The following is a 17,281-nucleotide window of genomic DNA, read 5'->3' as shown; positions in this document are numbered from 1 at the left end:
CAGGGAAAACTCCCTTTAAGAAGAAACCTCGAATAAAACCTCGACAAACATTGACATGGTAGGCCTGCTATACTCACTATATTCACTACTTTACTCACTCTAAATGCAACCTGTTTTCATTCAGTGATGCCTATATCTCTAATAAAGAGTTTTATTATAACTAGGTTTAAACTCAAAAACAGCTACTGCAACCATATCCAGTGCCATAACAGACTGTTACTCTTGTGCAACAAAGAAGTCATATATATGTGTGTTGTTGTTTGGCAGGCGTGGTGGAGATGTGATGGTCATCGAAATGCAATCACAATCTGATCAGCTGATGGGGCGTGTCATCGCTGTCCTCAGTCCACCTGGATGTTTGTCTTTGGGGTGAGCTCAATTCCTGTTAAGAGCACTACTACAGCATAACTCCAAAAGTCCACTGACTCCGGCTGCGCTGCGTTATGGCTGCGACACAGTTTTGTTCCGTCCGCTGGAAGCGTCTCAAAAGTGTTTCAGCAGCAGAACATGCAGCCTGCCCCACGTTATTGACTTGTTGTTAATTTGTCCTTTTTTGTGTTTCTACTACCTTTCATCTGCACAGCTGCATATCCCACAGGGAACATTTCAAAATCAGATCATTTTGCCTGCCTGATTTCGCTGACATGTTCAGATTTTGTTGATTTGGTAATCAGTGCTTGCTTTTTGTGCTTCTACTATGATTAAGTAGCTACATAGTTAACAGAGGTGGAAAGAGTACAAAATATTCTAATTAAGAAAAATTATTATTACTTTGATGAAATTTTTTAACTTAAGTACAAGTAAAATTACCAGTATAAAAATCTACTCAAGTAAAAGTAAAAAGTAGCTCATTTAAAATTTACTCAGAGTAAAAGTTACTTAATTATATTGATTTATATCTTATTTATACATAGGCCTGTTAATTAAATTGCAGTCTTTTGCGATTTTATAAGGGAACAAAGCCATATCGTGCTTTCAATTTTAGTTTGTTTGACAGATACTTTGCCAAATCAGTGGCGTAAAACAATGACATTTAATGTTGTAATGAGAAGTTGGAGAATGTTTTGCTTTATTTGGAAACTGTGGCGCAACAGATTAAACTCTGGCAGGCCACACTGGACTGGGAAACACTGGACTGTATATGAAGTCATATCCCTATTTACATTCAAACCGGATGTAATTTTAATGGGACAACATAAGTTTTAGTGTAATAAGCCTAAATAACTAGTTACTAGCAAGTCGCTAATGCCAACCAACATTGCCATGCAACCAAGCTTCTCTTCTCCCTCATATCTCTCTGCTGACAAAGTTTATCAGGCAGGCAAGAATGGGAACAGGTGAGGGCAGAGGAGAGGACTGGCAGCTTGGGAGAAGTCCCAGTACACAAGAAAATGTCCCGGTATGCCAAAGAGTAAAATGTCGGGGTGCCAGTACTGCGTACTGGGGCCTTCCGGCCCACTTCAAGCACTGGACACCTGTAACGTTAGTTAGTGACTCATGGTAACAGCTGCTTTTAATAGCACAGGGCACAGAAGTCTGGAGCAGTTATTGGTATTTTCCATAATTCTGTAAGCAGTCATGATCTGACTTTATGCTGCACATAACATGAGTCTGCTAACAGCGAAAGTGAAAGGAGTTGGTGTGCAGCCTGTTGTATGCAGCTCTTTACTGAACAGCTCACTGTATCTGCTGCTTCTGACTGTTGCATTACTCACTGCAATATTTCAAACTGGTCCACTGTCAGAAAACTGTTGAAAATGACGGTTGTCTTGTCATGTAGACGTATTGTAGCGGTTTACACGACAGCGATCAGCACTGATCTCACTTAAAGACAGATTGCATTTCCTGTGAGTACTTCAAAATAAAAGTCACTTTTAACAGCTTCACTTTTAATGTGAAGCTGCAGCAGCAGGAAATGTTCAGTTTGCATTAGTAGTAACTTAATACAGCATTTTTCACAGCATAAGCTGCGTTTCAACCAAAGGAACTATACCCTGGAACTATGAACCTTTGGAGGAACTCACTGCGTTTCCACCGGAGGGACCAGGGTCTAAATGTAGTTCTGGGGTGAGACTTTATTTTACCCCCCAAAGTCCCTGTTTGTGGGGGTAGTACTTTCCTGTACTTTGGGGGGGGGGGGTGGACTTGCCTTGCAGTAGAGGCTGCTGGCTTTAACTGGAGAATGTCTGTTTTTCTACTGCTCCTTCCTTCTCCACCATTGTTTGCAAACCAATAAATCACAATCAAAAGTCAAATAGCACACGAGAGTTGTTATAACCTTCCAAACTGTCGCAATTTTATTTTTGTGTTGCTTTCTCTGTGCTGAAATTATTTCAAGAACTTCATGGTTTTATCCAGTTTGTTATTAAATTTCTAACAAACTTTATTGCGTGTCTCTTCATTATACTCCCACGGTCACACAAAGCCTATAGTTTGTCATTATATTCCAGTCAAATCTGATGTTCATGTATAAATTTTGCTCATGGATAGTGGTTACAAATAATGATGCCTGTGCATCGCTTTGTACATGGTCTTTAGACCACGGTGGAAACGCCCACAACAGTGGGCTGAAGGAACCTTTTAGTTCCTTGAAAGAGATCTGGGGACTTAAAAGTCCTCAGTACTTTTGGTCGAAAAGCGGCTTTACACTGCATGATTAAGCTGTTCACAAACAAGATGGCGCCGTCTATAGCTGCCTCGGTGTTAGGTGCACTTTGTTTTGTGTTTTGTGTCTTTTTTATAAGATTTTGCTTAACAGGAAGTGAGGCATTTTGCGCTTCCTGCATCATTTTCAATTATTTAAGCAGATATTTGAGGCCTTTAAAATGTTCAAAGAGCCACAAAACTTTGCAGCCAGATTCGAACTGGTAATGTTTAGATTTGATGTAATTTTTAAGAATCAGGGTTGCACGTTGGCTCTGTAGCACCCCCTAAAGCCTTTTTAGCAGTCACATGGCCAGGGATAGTCAAACCCTCACGCTTGTCAAAACGGTTGTTTTGTATTGGCTGAAATGGTTTGGGGGCGTGGTTGCGGAAAATTGGCTCAATAGCGCCCCCTACAAAATTTCTATAAAGCAGCCCGTGCCTTACGTTGTACCTACATGTAACCGATGTATCTTCTCGAGACTTAAAAATTAGCCTCTTGGAGCCCTACCTTAAACCCAACAGGAAGTCGGCCATTATGAATTAATTACTCCGTTGACATGCTCCATACTTTAACGAACTCTTCCTAGAGATTTAACCCGATAAACTTCAAATGTGAGTAGCACCATCTTAAGAGCCTTGCGATGTTAAATTGTGAAGCTTTTTTTGATTGCTCAAACGGCATGTCCATGGCGTGGCGTTGAATGTTCATGATGACAAAGGAAGTAGCAAGTAAATTGACTAGACATTGTCAAATCTGTTCCAAATTTCACATGTCAACCCCTTAGAGACTTGCATGTCAATATCCAGTCATAGTGACAGCGCCACCTTCTGGCACCAGGAAAGGACATGTTTCAAACTTTACCTCAAATACCTCATTTTCATTTGTATGACACATAGCACCTTAGGGACAAAAATATCCATTGTGAGACATTTAGCCTTCACATGGCTAGGGATGCTGAAAACCTCACAAAACTTGGCAGGCATGTCAGAAGGGGTGTTCTTTGTCGTCTAATATGGTTGTGAAGTGTGGTTGTGGGAAAATGGCTCAATAGCGCCCCCTACAAAATTCTAAAGAAGCAGCCCCCACCATACGTTTTATGTAGCTGTACAAAATGTGGGGGGCCGATGTGTCTTCTCTAGACTTAAAAAAAAAACCTATTGGAGCCATACCCTAAAGCCAACAGGAAATCGGCCATTTTGAATTTTTTACAAAATTTCAACCCGTTTATACCCTCCGTACTTTAACAAAGTCCTCCTGAAGCTTTTACCCGACCAATGTGTGGCTAGCACCATCTTAAGAGCCTTGCGACGTTTAATTGCAAAGCTTTTTTTGATTGATGAAACGGTGGGTCCATGTCGCGCTGAATTAATGTCTCGCCATGAAAAAGGAAGTTCATGTAAATTGACTACATATGGTCAGATCTGTCCCAAAATTCACAAGTAAACCTCTTATAGACTTACAGTATCCAGTGATAGCGCCACTTACTGGCATCTGCAAAGGACACGTTTTAAAATGTAATTCTTATGCCTCTTTCATATTTTTACCCCACTTAAGCACCTTAGCGGCCAAAAATTTCCATTATTTATGCTCCTCATAGTACGTTGACCACATCCATCTCGAAGTTCTTGTCAAATGCTCTTGCCTTGGTGAGTAATTATTCGAGAGTTATACCCTAAACCCAAATGGAAATCAGCCACTTTGATACCTCAACCAAACTTTGTGAGATATTTTCGACACATCACCTGTGTGATTTTTGCATTGAAAACTCCAGCTGACATGGCTCTCTCTGGAGCAAAAATCACACAGGTGATGTGTCCGAGTGTCGCTGCACCCGAGGAACACAAGGGGGCAAGGGCCCGCTCAACGCTGCTTGTAGCTTTTATCTATATTGTTTCCACACTTAATAGGGAAATCGCTACAAATACAATTGTTTATTCTATTTTAGTGTGTGTGTGTGTATGTGTCATTGGGTTGGCACATACACAGGATAAGCAGCAGATGAATTTTATTAAGTATTTTATTCATTCGCATGATTGCCGTAACTATTCAATTCAAAAACACCAAAGTACGAGGAAGACAGAACGAACCAGACGTGAGTTTTTATTTTGCACCGTAGAAGCTAGTAGAAGGCACCACACGGGAGGGCATGAGACGGAGGCTCCTGGCTGTAGCCATACAGTCTTGTCCTAGAGACGGATGTCAACAGACTGTTCAGGGGGCAGAAACCTTGCAAAGCAGCGGGGCCGGACTCTGTTCACAGACATTTTTAACACCTCACTGGAGTCATGCCATGTGCCAGCCTGCTTCAAAGCCTCCACCATCATCCCTGTCCCCAAAAAACAAAGGACCACAGGACTAAAGGACTTCAGACCCATCGCCCTGACCTCTGTGGTTATGAAGTCCTTTGAGCGCCTTGTGTTGTCCCACCTAAAATCCATCACTGACCCACTCCTGGACCCCCTGCAGTTCGCCTACAGAACCAACAGGTCTGTAGATGATGCAGTAAACATGGCCCTTCACTACATCCTCCAGCACCTGGACTCCCCAGGAACCTACGCCAGGATCCTGTTTGTGGATTTCAGCTCTGCTTTTAACACCATCATCCCGGCCCTGCTGCAGGACAAGCTCTCCCAGCTGAGCGTGCTTGACTCCACCTGCAGGTAGATCCCAGACTTCCTGACGCACAGGAAGCAGCACGTGAAGCTGGGAAAACACGTCTCTGATTCCAGGACCATAAGCACCTGATCCCCTCAAGGCTGTGTTCTTTCCCCCCTTCTCTTCTCCCTGTACACCAACAGCTGCACCTCCAGTCACCAGTCTGTCAATCTCCTGAAGTTTGCGGACGACACCACCCTCATTGGGCTCATCTCTGGTGGGGATGAGTCTGCCTACAGGTGGGACCTGGTGCAGCCAGAACAGTCTGGAGCTCAACGCTCTGAAGACAGTGGAGATGGTCATGGACTTTAGAAAGAGCCCAGCCCCACCCTCCCTCATCATCCTAAGTGACTCCCCCGTCGCCACTGCGGACTCTCACCTCATTTACATTTACATTCACCTCCCAGGACCTCAAGTGGGAGCTGAACATCACCTCCATCACCAAGAAGGCCCAGCAGAGGATGTACTTCCTGCGGCAGCTGAAGAAGTTCAGCCTGCCAAAGACAATGATGGTGCACTTCTACACCGCCATCATTGAGTCCATCCTCACCTCCTCCATCACCATCTGGTACGCTGCTACCACTGCCAGGGACAGGGGCAGGCTGCAGCGCATCATTCACTCTGCAGAGAAGGTGATTGCAGCCTATCTTCCATCACTTCAGTACCTGTACGCCTCCAGGACTCTGAGGCGAGCAGGAAAGATTGCAGCTGACTCCTCCCATCCTGGACACAAACTGCTTCAGACTCTCTCCTCTGGCAGGAGGCTGCGGTCCATCAGAACCAAAACCTCTCACCACAAAAAAAAGCTTCTAACCGTCTGCAGCCTCATCAACAAGGCCCGGGCCCCGCTGACACCCCCCCCCCCCTCCCCCCCTTCAAATAATACATTTACAGTCGTCTCTGCGCATGTTAATATCACTTCATGTCATATCATGAATAAACCTGTTAATTTGTTGTTAATTGTAAATTGTTGTTGTTCCATTTTTATTTTTTATATTGTATTATATTATATTTTTTTTCTCTATTCTTATGTTATTCATATATAACTTGCATTTGTTTATTACATATTTATATATTTCTACATCATGTATGTCAGCTGTATGTCTGTCTGCGTGTAGCACCTTATCACCAAAGCAAATTCCTTGTATGTGTAAAACACTACTTAGCAATAAAGCTCCTTCTGATTCGGATTCTTCTCTTACACTGTTGCACACAAAGTGATTGCGAGTTTTTCCTTGCACTTTTTTTTACTCAGTAATGGATGTGATTGAAAATGTAGCGAAGTACAATACTTTTAGCAAAACATACTTAAGTAAAACTAAAATTACAGAAAACTACTTTAAAAAGTACACAAAAAAGCCTACTCAATTACAGTAACGTGAGTAATTGTAATTTGTTACTTTCCACCTCTGATAGTTAAATGGTTTCTTTTATTGTTTGGTTTAACCGTGTTAATTGTTGTTTTATGATCAGGAGTCTCCACAGGGTGTTTTGTTTTTAAGGGCCGTGGCCACCAAAGCGTTTTTTGCCAGCTGAGCCACAGCCGCCCGCCATAGAGATACATGGCCTCTATGGAGGGGCGGGACAAATACCACACCGAAGCAACGGTTACTAAACTGGAACCGAGCTTCGTCCTCTTGGACTAAACGGTGGTACTCGCCAGCTGCTGTTCTGAAAACACCCAGCAGGGAGCGCTAGTGGGCGTTTTTGAGGCGCAGCATTTTTTTCCCACTGCTTTGGTTGCTATGATACATTTGTTGCAAGTAGTTCTAGCTAAGTTTACTGAATGTAATAATGTCAACACAGAGTAGAGTAGACTACTTGTTCTGGCTCTTGCTCTGTATAAAGAGAAGGCTGAAGCAGGTAGAGAGAGAGGATGGACTGGCCTTATGTGGGTTCATGATTTTGTGGGCAAAGAAACATCTCGGCGAGTACCACCGTTTAGTCCAAGAGGACGAAGCTCGGTTCCAGGTTAGTAACCGTTGCTTCGGTGTGGTATTTGTCCCGCCCCTCCATAGAGGCCATGTATCTCTATGGCGGGCGGCTGTGGCTCAGGAGGTAGAATGGGGTTGGCTGTTAATCAGAAGGTCGGCGGTTCAATCCCGGCTCCCCCAGGCTGCATGCCAAAGGTGTCCTTGGGCAAGATACTGAACCCCGAATTGTGTATGAATGTGTGTTAATTTTAGTTTCTGTTTGAGCACTATGTGTGTGAATGGTGAATGCAGATGTAGTGTAAAAGCGCTTTGAGTGGTCGAAAAAACTAGAAAGGCGCTATACAAATACGGAGCATTTACATTTACTGTGATTGGACAGCTGAGTAAAAAGTGACGAGTGCAGCGTTTTTCCCAAAGTTGAACATTTTTCAACTCTCGGCGACCGTAAAGAAACGCTCAGCGCCCAGCATGGAAAAAACTCTCAGCACCTCGTCACACTGCTGCCATTGAATAGACATGCTGAAGCAGTGGACTGTATGAGTAAAATAATGTTTTTTTAGCATTAAATGTACTTAAACAGTTTCTAGTAGACACCCAAAATAAAAGTATAAACGTGAAAAAGAGCATAATACGGGACCTTTAAATGTAAGTATGCAGCATTTTATTTGAATCTGGAAAAATATGTCAAAGAAGCTTCTTTTCACAAAACAAGTTTATAGTCCACACTATACACAAACCACCAAATACATGTATGTACAAGTACATACTTAAAAAGTAGAAGCAGCAGCTGAATTGAGTAAGTACATGCAGTTGGTGGTTGAGGCAGGAAAATGGCATGAGATTTAGCTCGAAGCTTGGGGAGCTTTGTCAGTTAAGCCCTGCCCCCTGTGGCTTTTCCAGCTATGCTTGAAACCATTCATCACTGTGGGAGGAAAAGCCAAAGAGCTATATATTAATTTACTGACGCAGCTTCAGTAAATCTTTGCAAGATCCTTCATCATGCACTTATGGGGCTTGCTGAGTCTGTAATTATTTCTGTAAAAAAGGCAGCAGCTGGTCCTTTGCAGAAAGGACTTATGTGTGAGCTTCCACAAAAGAGGCCTGGCCTTTTATCAGCAGGCAATAAAAGGGGTTGTCAGACCTGTAGGGCTTGATTTATATTACATAGCTTCTGTTCTGTTGTTCTTTAGCTGTAATGATCAGGAGCATAAAGCTGCCTGCCCACTCTGAGTGGACATTATTTCACGCCATTACAAATGTATAAAACCCTGAGTTATCGTTTAATGTGTCTATTAGCTCATGTGTGGGTCTCTTTCAGCTCTGGTCACTTTGCAGAGCACAACCTCACCTGTTCTTGTGACCATGAGGCTGTATATCACAGAACATGAACTAAAGAGAGAATAATGATGACCCCATAAAGATGAAACAACAATGGAAGAAGTTAATTCAGGGTTGTTCTGCATCACACATGGGTGGTTGGGCTTAGGATACAGGTTCACCAGAAGCCCTCCCAAAATGCTTTGTGTCTCAGCCTTTATAAACTGAATCAAATTAGATTGCTTTTTCCTGTTCTTTAACAGTGTTTGTTTCATTTTACATTTTTCCTTTCCAGGAGAAAGGACTTTAGAGTAGACGTTTTATGATCAGAGAAGTGCAGGAGTTTAGTTCTTTACCAGCACTATGACAAATACTAACTTCGGTGCTAACAGTAAATTCAGTTTCCTCAGTAGCATTCTCAGGACCTGCTTCCTAGAACTGCCCACTACCTTGTGTGCCACCAACTTTAGCTCTGTCCTCACATTGCATCCCTCTTTTTCCCTCGCAGGTTGATCTCTTTATTGCATTCCTCACTCCCTTTCTGTCCTCTCTCTTTCTCTTAGGATCCTGAAGGAGGCAGCACTAGTGGCAAAGGACACAGTTGTATGTGCCTTTCATAAGGAAAACATGGAGTGGTGCCTGTGTGTCTGGAGGGGCTGGGGCTGCCACGAGCTGGAGGTCTTCTACCAGTCCTACGAGGAGCTGAGCCACTTGGAGACCAGCATAAGGAAAAGAAAGTAGCTGTTGTGCTGCGACGGCAAGGTGCAGAATTGCAGCTCTGTATGGAGGATGACCCGAAGGGAATACACACAGACACTCTGCCAGTTCTCAGAGCGAACACGGACATCAGGTCATTTTCATATTTAGTGCTGTATGGTATTTTTGGCCCCTGTTTGATATGAGTGGGATTCAGTTCAAGATGTGGTGGATTCTGCCTCCAACTGCTGCAGTCCATTGTGTATCCTTTGTCTGTCCAATTCAGTTTCCCTTCATTTAACTATTCCAATCTGCCCTCTGGAGGTGACACTCAATGTGGACATTCGTAAAGGAAAAGGGTTAATTGGTATTAACAGCAATGTTCTTGAAACAAACAGCTGGTTGTGGATTGGTGGATGCAGTAGATGTGTACAGAGACATCATTATCTGTATCTGTTTAACCAACAAAATGATCTGTCTTTATATCTGTATTCAGATAGAGGGCCCAATGTGGGTATGGTTTATAAAGGAAGCCATGTTAAATCACATGTTGTATTTTCTAACCTCATATACACTGGCAATGGAATTGTTTTGCCTTTAAAGCATCAACTTGATAATATAATAATACATCCTACACTTTTCATCTCTCTCTCTCTCTTTTATTTTTTTATTTTTAGCCAAACAAACTGTCTGAACCCTCCACCACCAAACCTTTAACTGGGAGACATTGAACAACCAGAAACTGAAGAACAATGTTTTCTAAATTAACTATATAGAACCATATCCTTCAGTTGAGGGGAATAATTTTAAATTCCAATGGGCTTCAATCACATTAAATGTCAATCCAACAACACTAGTAGAACAACATGGCGCCACCGAGCCATGATGTCCAAACAATCTGCATAGACCGATTTTGCAGCCTGTGCATAGAACTGAGTTATAAGTATACAACAGCCTTCTTCTGTACAGCATCACTACAGTTAACCAGAAAATCACCAAACAAATCACCAACAATAAATAAAAAGAGCTGAGGATACTGTGGCAGGTGCAACAAGCAATATTAGGTTACAGAAATGAAATAAAACATAAGCAATGCAAATAAAACAGAGGTGTATGAAAAATATAAAGTCCACAGCGGCTCCAGCCACAAACACACATATCAAAGCAGAGAGAGCGGCGCAGTTTTCACACATTGTGACAGATGCACACTGCACTGTGGTACACAGGGAACACAGTCATTGTACTCACCTGTCTAAATGTCATTCTGTTTATATTATGGCCAATCCTCTCAGCCTCTGGGTCCAAATATAACCAGTCCACCTCTTTGTCCCACTAAAACCAGTCTGCTTAGCCTACTGCTGACAAACTGCTAGGCCTGGCCCGGGAGAGACTGCATGTATCCCCCAACACTGGCCAGTGGAGCTGGGGTAGAAGAAATATGCATTTTCATTCCATTATTTATGCTTTCCTAAATAACGGCACTGACACTTTCACACACTTGTCCTCTCTCATCCAGTATATTTTAGCTTTGGCATATGAATCTGCATGCCAGCTGCAGCTCCAATTGTTACCAAAGTGGCCTGGAAGCAAAAAATGAACATCTGTGTTCTGTGTTATGCAACAGACCAGTGGTTCCCAGCTTGTGCCAATAAAAACCTAATACTTTTGACGGATAAAAGACCACAATGGTTTAAATGATTCTGGCATAAGCCTCCACTGTGAGTTACTTGCTCGACTGTGTTCCACTAGTATCTGTACCTCAAAAAGAATAAAAAATAAAGATGAAACCACTTTTATTTAAGTAGTAGTTTCCTCTGTAGAAGACAACATTGGATTGTTCAGTATAACTATGGTGGACATTGCTTCTTTAGCCTTATTTATTAAAACAGCATGCTGTGATAAATCCTCTCAGCTGCAGTTTGTTTGGTTGGGCTGTAAACACCAGTAGACCAGTCCCTATTCGGTTTGATTTCTGACAGACTAGCTGCTGGAACTTGTATTATTAAAATACTCGGCCATTACTACCAGTAACCATGGGGTGTCACCAAATCAGCCAGGACACCTGCAGGCGGACTGGATTATGCTCTGACAACTGCGGCGTTTACCAGCGGGAGGAGCTCAGAGTTGACTTTTATTAAATTAACTGTTTATTTAATTTATGGGATTAAAACATTGATTTATCTACACATCTGCGCTTCTCAGCAGCAAGCAACCATGTGTTTCTGACTTCCACTGTTGTTGTTGCCGTCTGTGGGCACCAAGAGCTCTGTGATACTACTTCATATTTATATAAAAAATGGACAAAACTGGACATTTCTCGGAGAAAATAAGGCGAGGAAGTTGATCTACCTGGTGAGTTCAGAATTCCAGCTATCGTTGTACTTTACTGTAAACAAGTTAGCATAGCATAGCCCCGATCGATCCAAACTCATCCAAACATTTGAAAAGTTGTTGACCTGCTGTCTTGCTGACAGCCCCGACAAAGCATGAATTTATATATTGTAACAAATCGGCATCATGTTGTAGTTTTTTCCACTATTGTTTTGATCTGTTTATTGTAATTAAATCATTTCATACCACTGTAGTAATTACGGGTTGTGTTTATTCGTATTTTCACTAGCAAGGACCACAATCAGGTGTGATTAAATGATTTATTGAGTAACAAGCAGAAGATGTATGAAGCTTGCAGTAGCTGAATAGACATTAGAAAGCGTTGTGGGGAAGCTACGATAGGGAAATCCGCCGTAGCACCTGGGCACGACGGACCCCCAAAACCAGAATTGAGTAGCTGCTAGACCGGTCTCAGACGATCTCGCATGGTTGTGCGCTGGATTTCCCTAGTTCACGAGGGTCTTAGAGGGTTCAGAGATGACTAGACTTTGAAGAAAAGATGAAAGTAAGCTGCCCCAATTGACTGGACTTCAGATCGCTTTGGTAGAAAGAATATAGAACCATATCCTTCAGTTGAGGCGAATAATCTTAAATTCCAATGGGCTTCAATCACATTAAATGACTCAATTGCGGGCATGAGATGCAGTGAAATGAAACTGAAGAGAGCGAGCGTGGACGTGACGGCTAAGGTTCAAGTCAAGTGAGGGATGCTGTAACTGGCGCAGATGGTGTGGATGCAGACCGGACGGAGATTCTGCTGTAAGAGAAAGGCTGCCGGGGTCTTGTCTCTTGACGTTGAGTGCCTCTAAGAAGTTGGGTTATCCGGGAATGCGTTTGGAAGCCAATGCTTCCGCTAAGATGGACTTCAGTGGAGTGCGTTTTGTTGCCACTGTGGGCGTGTTGGTGAAATGAGAAGTGGTGACGAGATTGAATGACGGGGAGGTCATGTTGGGCTTGTTGTGACGGTGGCTCAGTTCTTTGAAGCAAACCTGTAACCCAAGAGAGGGCTATGCTGTTGGCTGGCTATGCGGTAGTAGAGTTTCGGGGAGCATTTTAGCAATTAGTCTTCTTTGTAGAACCCCCAAAAACCTGCAGAATATGTGGCGGCGGTGTACGATTGGTTTCTTGGGGTGTCGTGGTTGTTTGTGAAAAGTTGAACCGGTCCTGTTGGCGAAGGTTGAGCCAAAGCGAGGAGGAAGTGGTGATTGAATGCTGATTGCATGGGCTTTCAATCCAGATTAATGTGTGAGGTGGATTGTGTCGAGAGTGAATCCTAGAAATCTAGGGTCTTGGGAACACCTGCTGTTTCTATGCAGACCTTGGAACCCGGAGGTTGGAGAAACCAGAGAGCTTGGAGCGGCGGCAATGGGTTAGAATGAGACCGGGAACCGCTTGGGGGGCATGTTGGGGTTGCGTGGTCGAGTGGACCCTGGTTACACCACTGAAGCAAGCTGTGGCTTGGGAGCAGTCTGGATTTTTGGTAAACCTGTGCCTCTGACTTGGGGACCGAATCTAGGATAATGGCCATGTAATCGTTTTAGTGTATGGAGAAGGTGGACGCAACTTAGAACGAGATATCGTGTAGTTTACAATGTGTTTGAGTAAACTAGTGAGATGAAGAACGGGAGATGGAGATGAAGAACGGGAGATGAAGAATTAGGATTATGAATGACTTCGCTTGTAATGATTAAGAACTCGAAAGAACTGTACTTGAGTGGTTAGCTTGTGTGCTGCTAGCATCATTTATAACAGAACTGGAGATTGCTATTGAAAGATAAGCGAAGAAGTGAAGCATGAAGTTCCTGTCCTTTGAATCGATTTCCATCAATGATTTTTTGGATGGTTCTGTGTAATGGACCATTTTGTGCGGTCAGGTTAGTGGTTGATGGGAACAGACGGTGGGCATCCTGGTGCCTAATGCCCCTACTGAGGCTGCTGAGGTTGTTCGAGGTGTACAACTGGGCGCTAGCATCTCGGTGCTGGGGCCCCCTATGGAACTGGCTGCTGTAGCTGCTGGACGTGTCCAGCTGTGGCACCTAATGAAGCCTGCTGCTGTGGTAGGTAGATGTAGACGCCTGGGGTGCTGGCATATCCCAGTACTGGGTACCTGAAGCTTCGGGAGCTGGATGGCAGGGTGCTGATGACTCGATGTGGTTGTCCTGTGTGATGTAGGCTGCTGGTGCGGTCAACCCCGATGAGAGGTGGAGGCTTGGAATTCTGGTGGTGGTTGACGTCCTGTTTTGCTTTGGTACCGACTTCTCTGCTATCTTGAGATGGAGGTAATATGTGAACTGTCCCTTTAACAGTGGCGCTGACGTCACGGCGTGCGTAATGCGCCACCTGGAAAGGAGCTGGTGTTGACGGAACTGAATGCATGGCACGCTGACATGATAGCTTAAAAAGTTTGCTGTATTGTCTGTTCTCTAAATCGGAATTGTTACATTTATAACCGTTTTCTGAAGAGTGGCTATAGTTCGTGTCTTGATTGTTCGTGAAGACTGTTTGACCCAGGACCTTGCTGGCGCATGGAAACGCTGTGATCAGCTGTTTGATGAGAGGCAGGGGATTCTTCGGGTGCAATGTTTCAGATTGTTGAGGAAAGTGGACCGTGGAAGGTGGATGGCGTTAAGGCTGGACTCACCCGCTCCCTGGCCGACTTTAGGATTGTAGAAAGCGGGGCCTCAAGCGTGGAGACGGAGGACAGAATTTGGCTTCTGGTGCTGGGATTGCTGACGTGAACATGGAAGATGTCTCGAGTCCGTCCGAATAATTCAGCGTTCGATGGGGATAGCAATGTGCCGACACTTCTCGAAGAGGTAAGTGTATGGAAGTAGCTGGTAATAATTCGCATTATCGGATGTTAGCGTAGTGTGCTCCACGCGATGTTGCTTGGTCTTGGTTCGTCTGCGAAATGCGAGGGCCATGCAGGATACGAGGGCGAAGGGGAGGACTTAGGACGTGTGGGTATTTATGGAAATGCTGGCGATGACTTGCTTGATGTGTGGTCCCGCTCCTGAAACTCTGCTAATTAGCACCACATCGCATTATGTGTCTCGGCAGTAGTCCAGCAAGAAAAGCGATGCAAGGATTAAATTTGCATTCGGTCTTAAAGCACAGTTAGAAAGTTAAATTTACTTCAGCTCCAATGAGGCTTTGGCAGTGTGTCAGTAGCTTATCATGGGTATGTTGTTGTTTAAAATTAACAAAATAATATTTTTTCTTGGTTAAAATGACAAGGCACTCGAGTTTCAGGATGTCTTGGATGAGTGAAAGATGTGGCTTGCTCCGGAGCTAGTTTACAATGGTATTAAATGAACTTATTGGAAAAAATAGACTTCTGGCTAAATCTGGCATATTTACATTGATGCAAAGCTGAAATGTTCATTAATGTGCACTGTCCCTTTTGAATAAATAAATAAACAGCCAACTCCTAATAAGCTTTTTTTTAATTGCCGCTGGTTAAATCTACACAGAGCAGCAGACACGAGTCACCTCTATCTTGATTGACAGGTCGCTATGTTAGCGATTTGTCAATCACAAGGTAGCCCTAAAGCCTTCACTGTTTATCGTCTATTTTCCCCAAAATGGGACCATAATTTACAAAATGTTTATCATTTGCTCTTTTGTATCAAACCCGATTCCTCTATAGAACAGAATTGTTTCACTTGATTAATTTTTTTCAGAAGATATTCCACATTATGTACTTAAACTTCATGGGTGGCAATAATGGTGAGCAGGACTGTACATGACACCACTGAGAACAGGGCTTTGGGTGAAGCATTTTTTAAATAAACAATGAAAAGCTGTCAGTCACAGTGGAAAGGCTGAGGACCAATCAGACCTTTCATTTTATCTTTCCAGCCAAATCATTTTGTTGACTTAAATTGGCACATTGAATATCTACTGTGGCCAGGAAAGAACTGTATGTTGTCCATAACAGCCTTGTATAAAGAAGTTATTTATTATTTCATTATCAAAATGAAAGTGTATTGCAATGGAAGTTGTTGTGTACATAATCACTGTATAATATGAAAGTGAATAAAGTTCTTATGATAACTCTTCAGATTTGAAAATTGTGTCCCTTAATCATTGACACAGATGAGAACTTCACAAATCTGTCCTACTACATTCATACTCAGCACACTCTTGAATAGCGAGAAAGAGACGTCTGATGAGGTGATGATGACAGATGGGCTAAGGAAGCTGATAACAAGGCTCCAGCTTGGTATGAGGAAGAAAAGAAGCTGCTTCCTGCTCAGAGATCTGGCAAAGCCTTCTGCTAAATGGTTGGGAAAATCCCTTTTTCAACCTGTTTTTATGTGTAACAAAATCATGTATTTGGCTCACAGCAGTAATCTGTAACATATCTGAAAGCCTAGTTTACTATATCAGGTGAAGATATTAAAGTGGTAATCCAATAATTTAGTATTTGACTATCTACAAAGTTGAGGGACTTAAAGAGAGCTTGAGATATTGTTTCTTTCAGTCCCTAGTAAAGTCAATCTCAAAAAAAACATTTGATACTACTATTCCCATAATGCAATGTGTTAGTGTCTCTCATTAGACCCTCCATGTTTATAACAAGTTCTCCAAACTAAACAAAATATGTTTGTCATGTTATGAACAAAAAATCTAACTCAAGGTCCATTTGTGAAGGACATTCTTGTGAGCTAGTCAACTCTTACTGAGTTTACGTAAACTCCGGAAGATTTGCCATCATTTTAAAGCGACGTCAATTAAATATGATGTGTTGCACAGCTGCATCATCTGTCCACTGTTAGAGCTGTGATCTCTGTCAGAGCAGAGAGCAGCTTTTGGCACTAAAAGCTACAGATCATTTCTTCACAATCCAGAAACATGTCTGTCAACATTATAACATGTAGAAACATCTCGAGGTTCCAATAAACATTATAGGGGTAAACCAGGGTGAAAGTAACAAGGCGATTTTCTCAGAGCCCTGACTGCATTTGCAGTCCAAGCTGTGACAGCACCTTCAGCACGCAACCCTTGATGGAGCTGCCAAATATCGCATGATTTTGTCATCGTTTCCCGCGGCCGTCTTCAGAAAACTGTTTTCGAGCACGGCAAGTAAATTTCTGAAGCGGGACTCTTTTTCGAATTACAAGTTGTGTCTCTCGTTTCACGTGTCACAGTAAGGATTAATCTGCAGGTTATTTAGTGCTTTAACACACTCTGAAGTTTGCCCTGTCAGAGTTTTTCAGTATAACAATAAATTGTGTTAATTTGTCAGGAGTTCCTGTGACAAGTGTTTCTTTTGCCCCGCTGCTAATGTGGTGACTTTCTGTGTGTTGCAGCATTTATGTCATATTATACCAACAGAATATGCCAATAGCGTGGGTCAGAAAGACAGAGGTCTGATTCAGCCAGAAGGCGTTTCTGGACATCTCTATTAGAAACATTAGTCTCAGGTCAGCTGATAAAGTCTTTCTTTGTTCAGATAATGTAGGAGGAGGCCAGAGATAATTGGGGAGAAGACTAGACCACAGGTACAGATCACATTATTAAGTCTTCTCCTTGGACTAGGAGAGGAAGCTGCATGCTTATATTAAGAGAGCGGCTGATATTCTCCTAATGAGCTCAGTGCAGTAGGTGTCAATGCAGATCACTCATACTGTTCTTA

The 17,281-nt window shown here is 42.9% G+C and overlaps 1 protein-coding gene across 2 annotated transcripts in view; it reads left to right on the top strand.

Annotated features, from left to right (window-relative positions):
* The window catches only part of lrrk1 (leucine-rich repeat kinase 1), a 179,891-nt gene extending 164,178 nt beyond the window's left edge, over window positions 1-15,713 (top strand). For both annotated transcript variants that reach the window (XM_038692603.1, XM_038692602.1), the window contains exons 37-38: window positions 268-369; window positions 9,117-15,713. In XM_038692603.1, coding sequence (XP_038548531.1) covers window positions 268-369; window positions 9,117-9,294 — 280 coding nt within the window. In that variant the 3' untranslated portion in view covers window positions 9,295-15,713. The remainder of the gene's footprint in view (window positions 1-267; window positions 370-9,116) is intronic.
* The last annotated feature ends 1,568 nt before the right edge of the window (window positions 15,714-17,281 follow it).

This window comes from Micropterus salmoides, unplaced genomic scaffold (genome assembly GCF_014851395.1).
Source record: "Micropterus salmoides isolate LMB-PRFRI ecotype aquatic unplaced genomic scaffold, ASM1485139v1 Ms_hic_scaffold_3, whole genome shotgun sequence".
NCBI lineage: Eukaryota > Metazoa > Chordata > Actinopteri > Centrarchiformes > Centrarchidae > Micropterus > Micropterus salmoides.
Note: the sequence above shows the minus strand (reverse complement) of the source record. Positions and strands in the feature narration are given on the sequence as shown.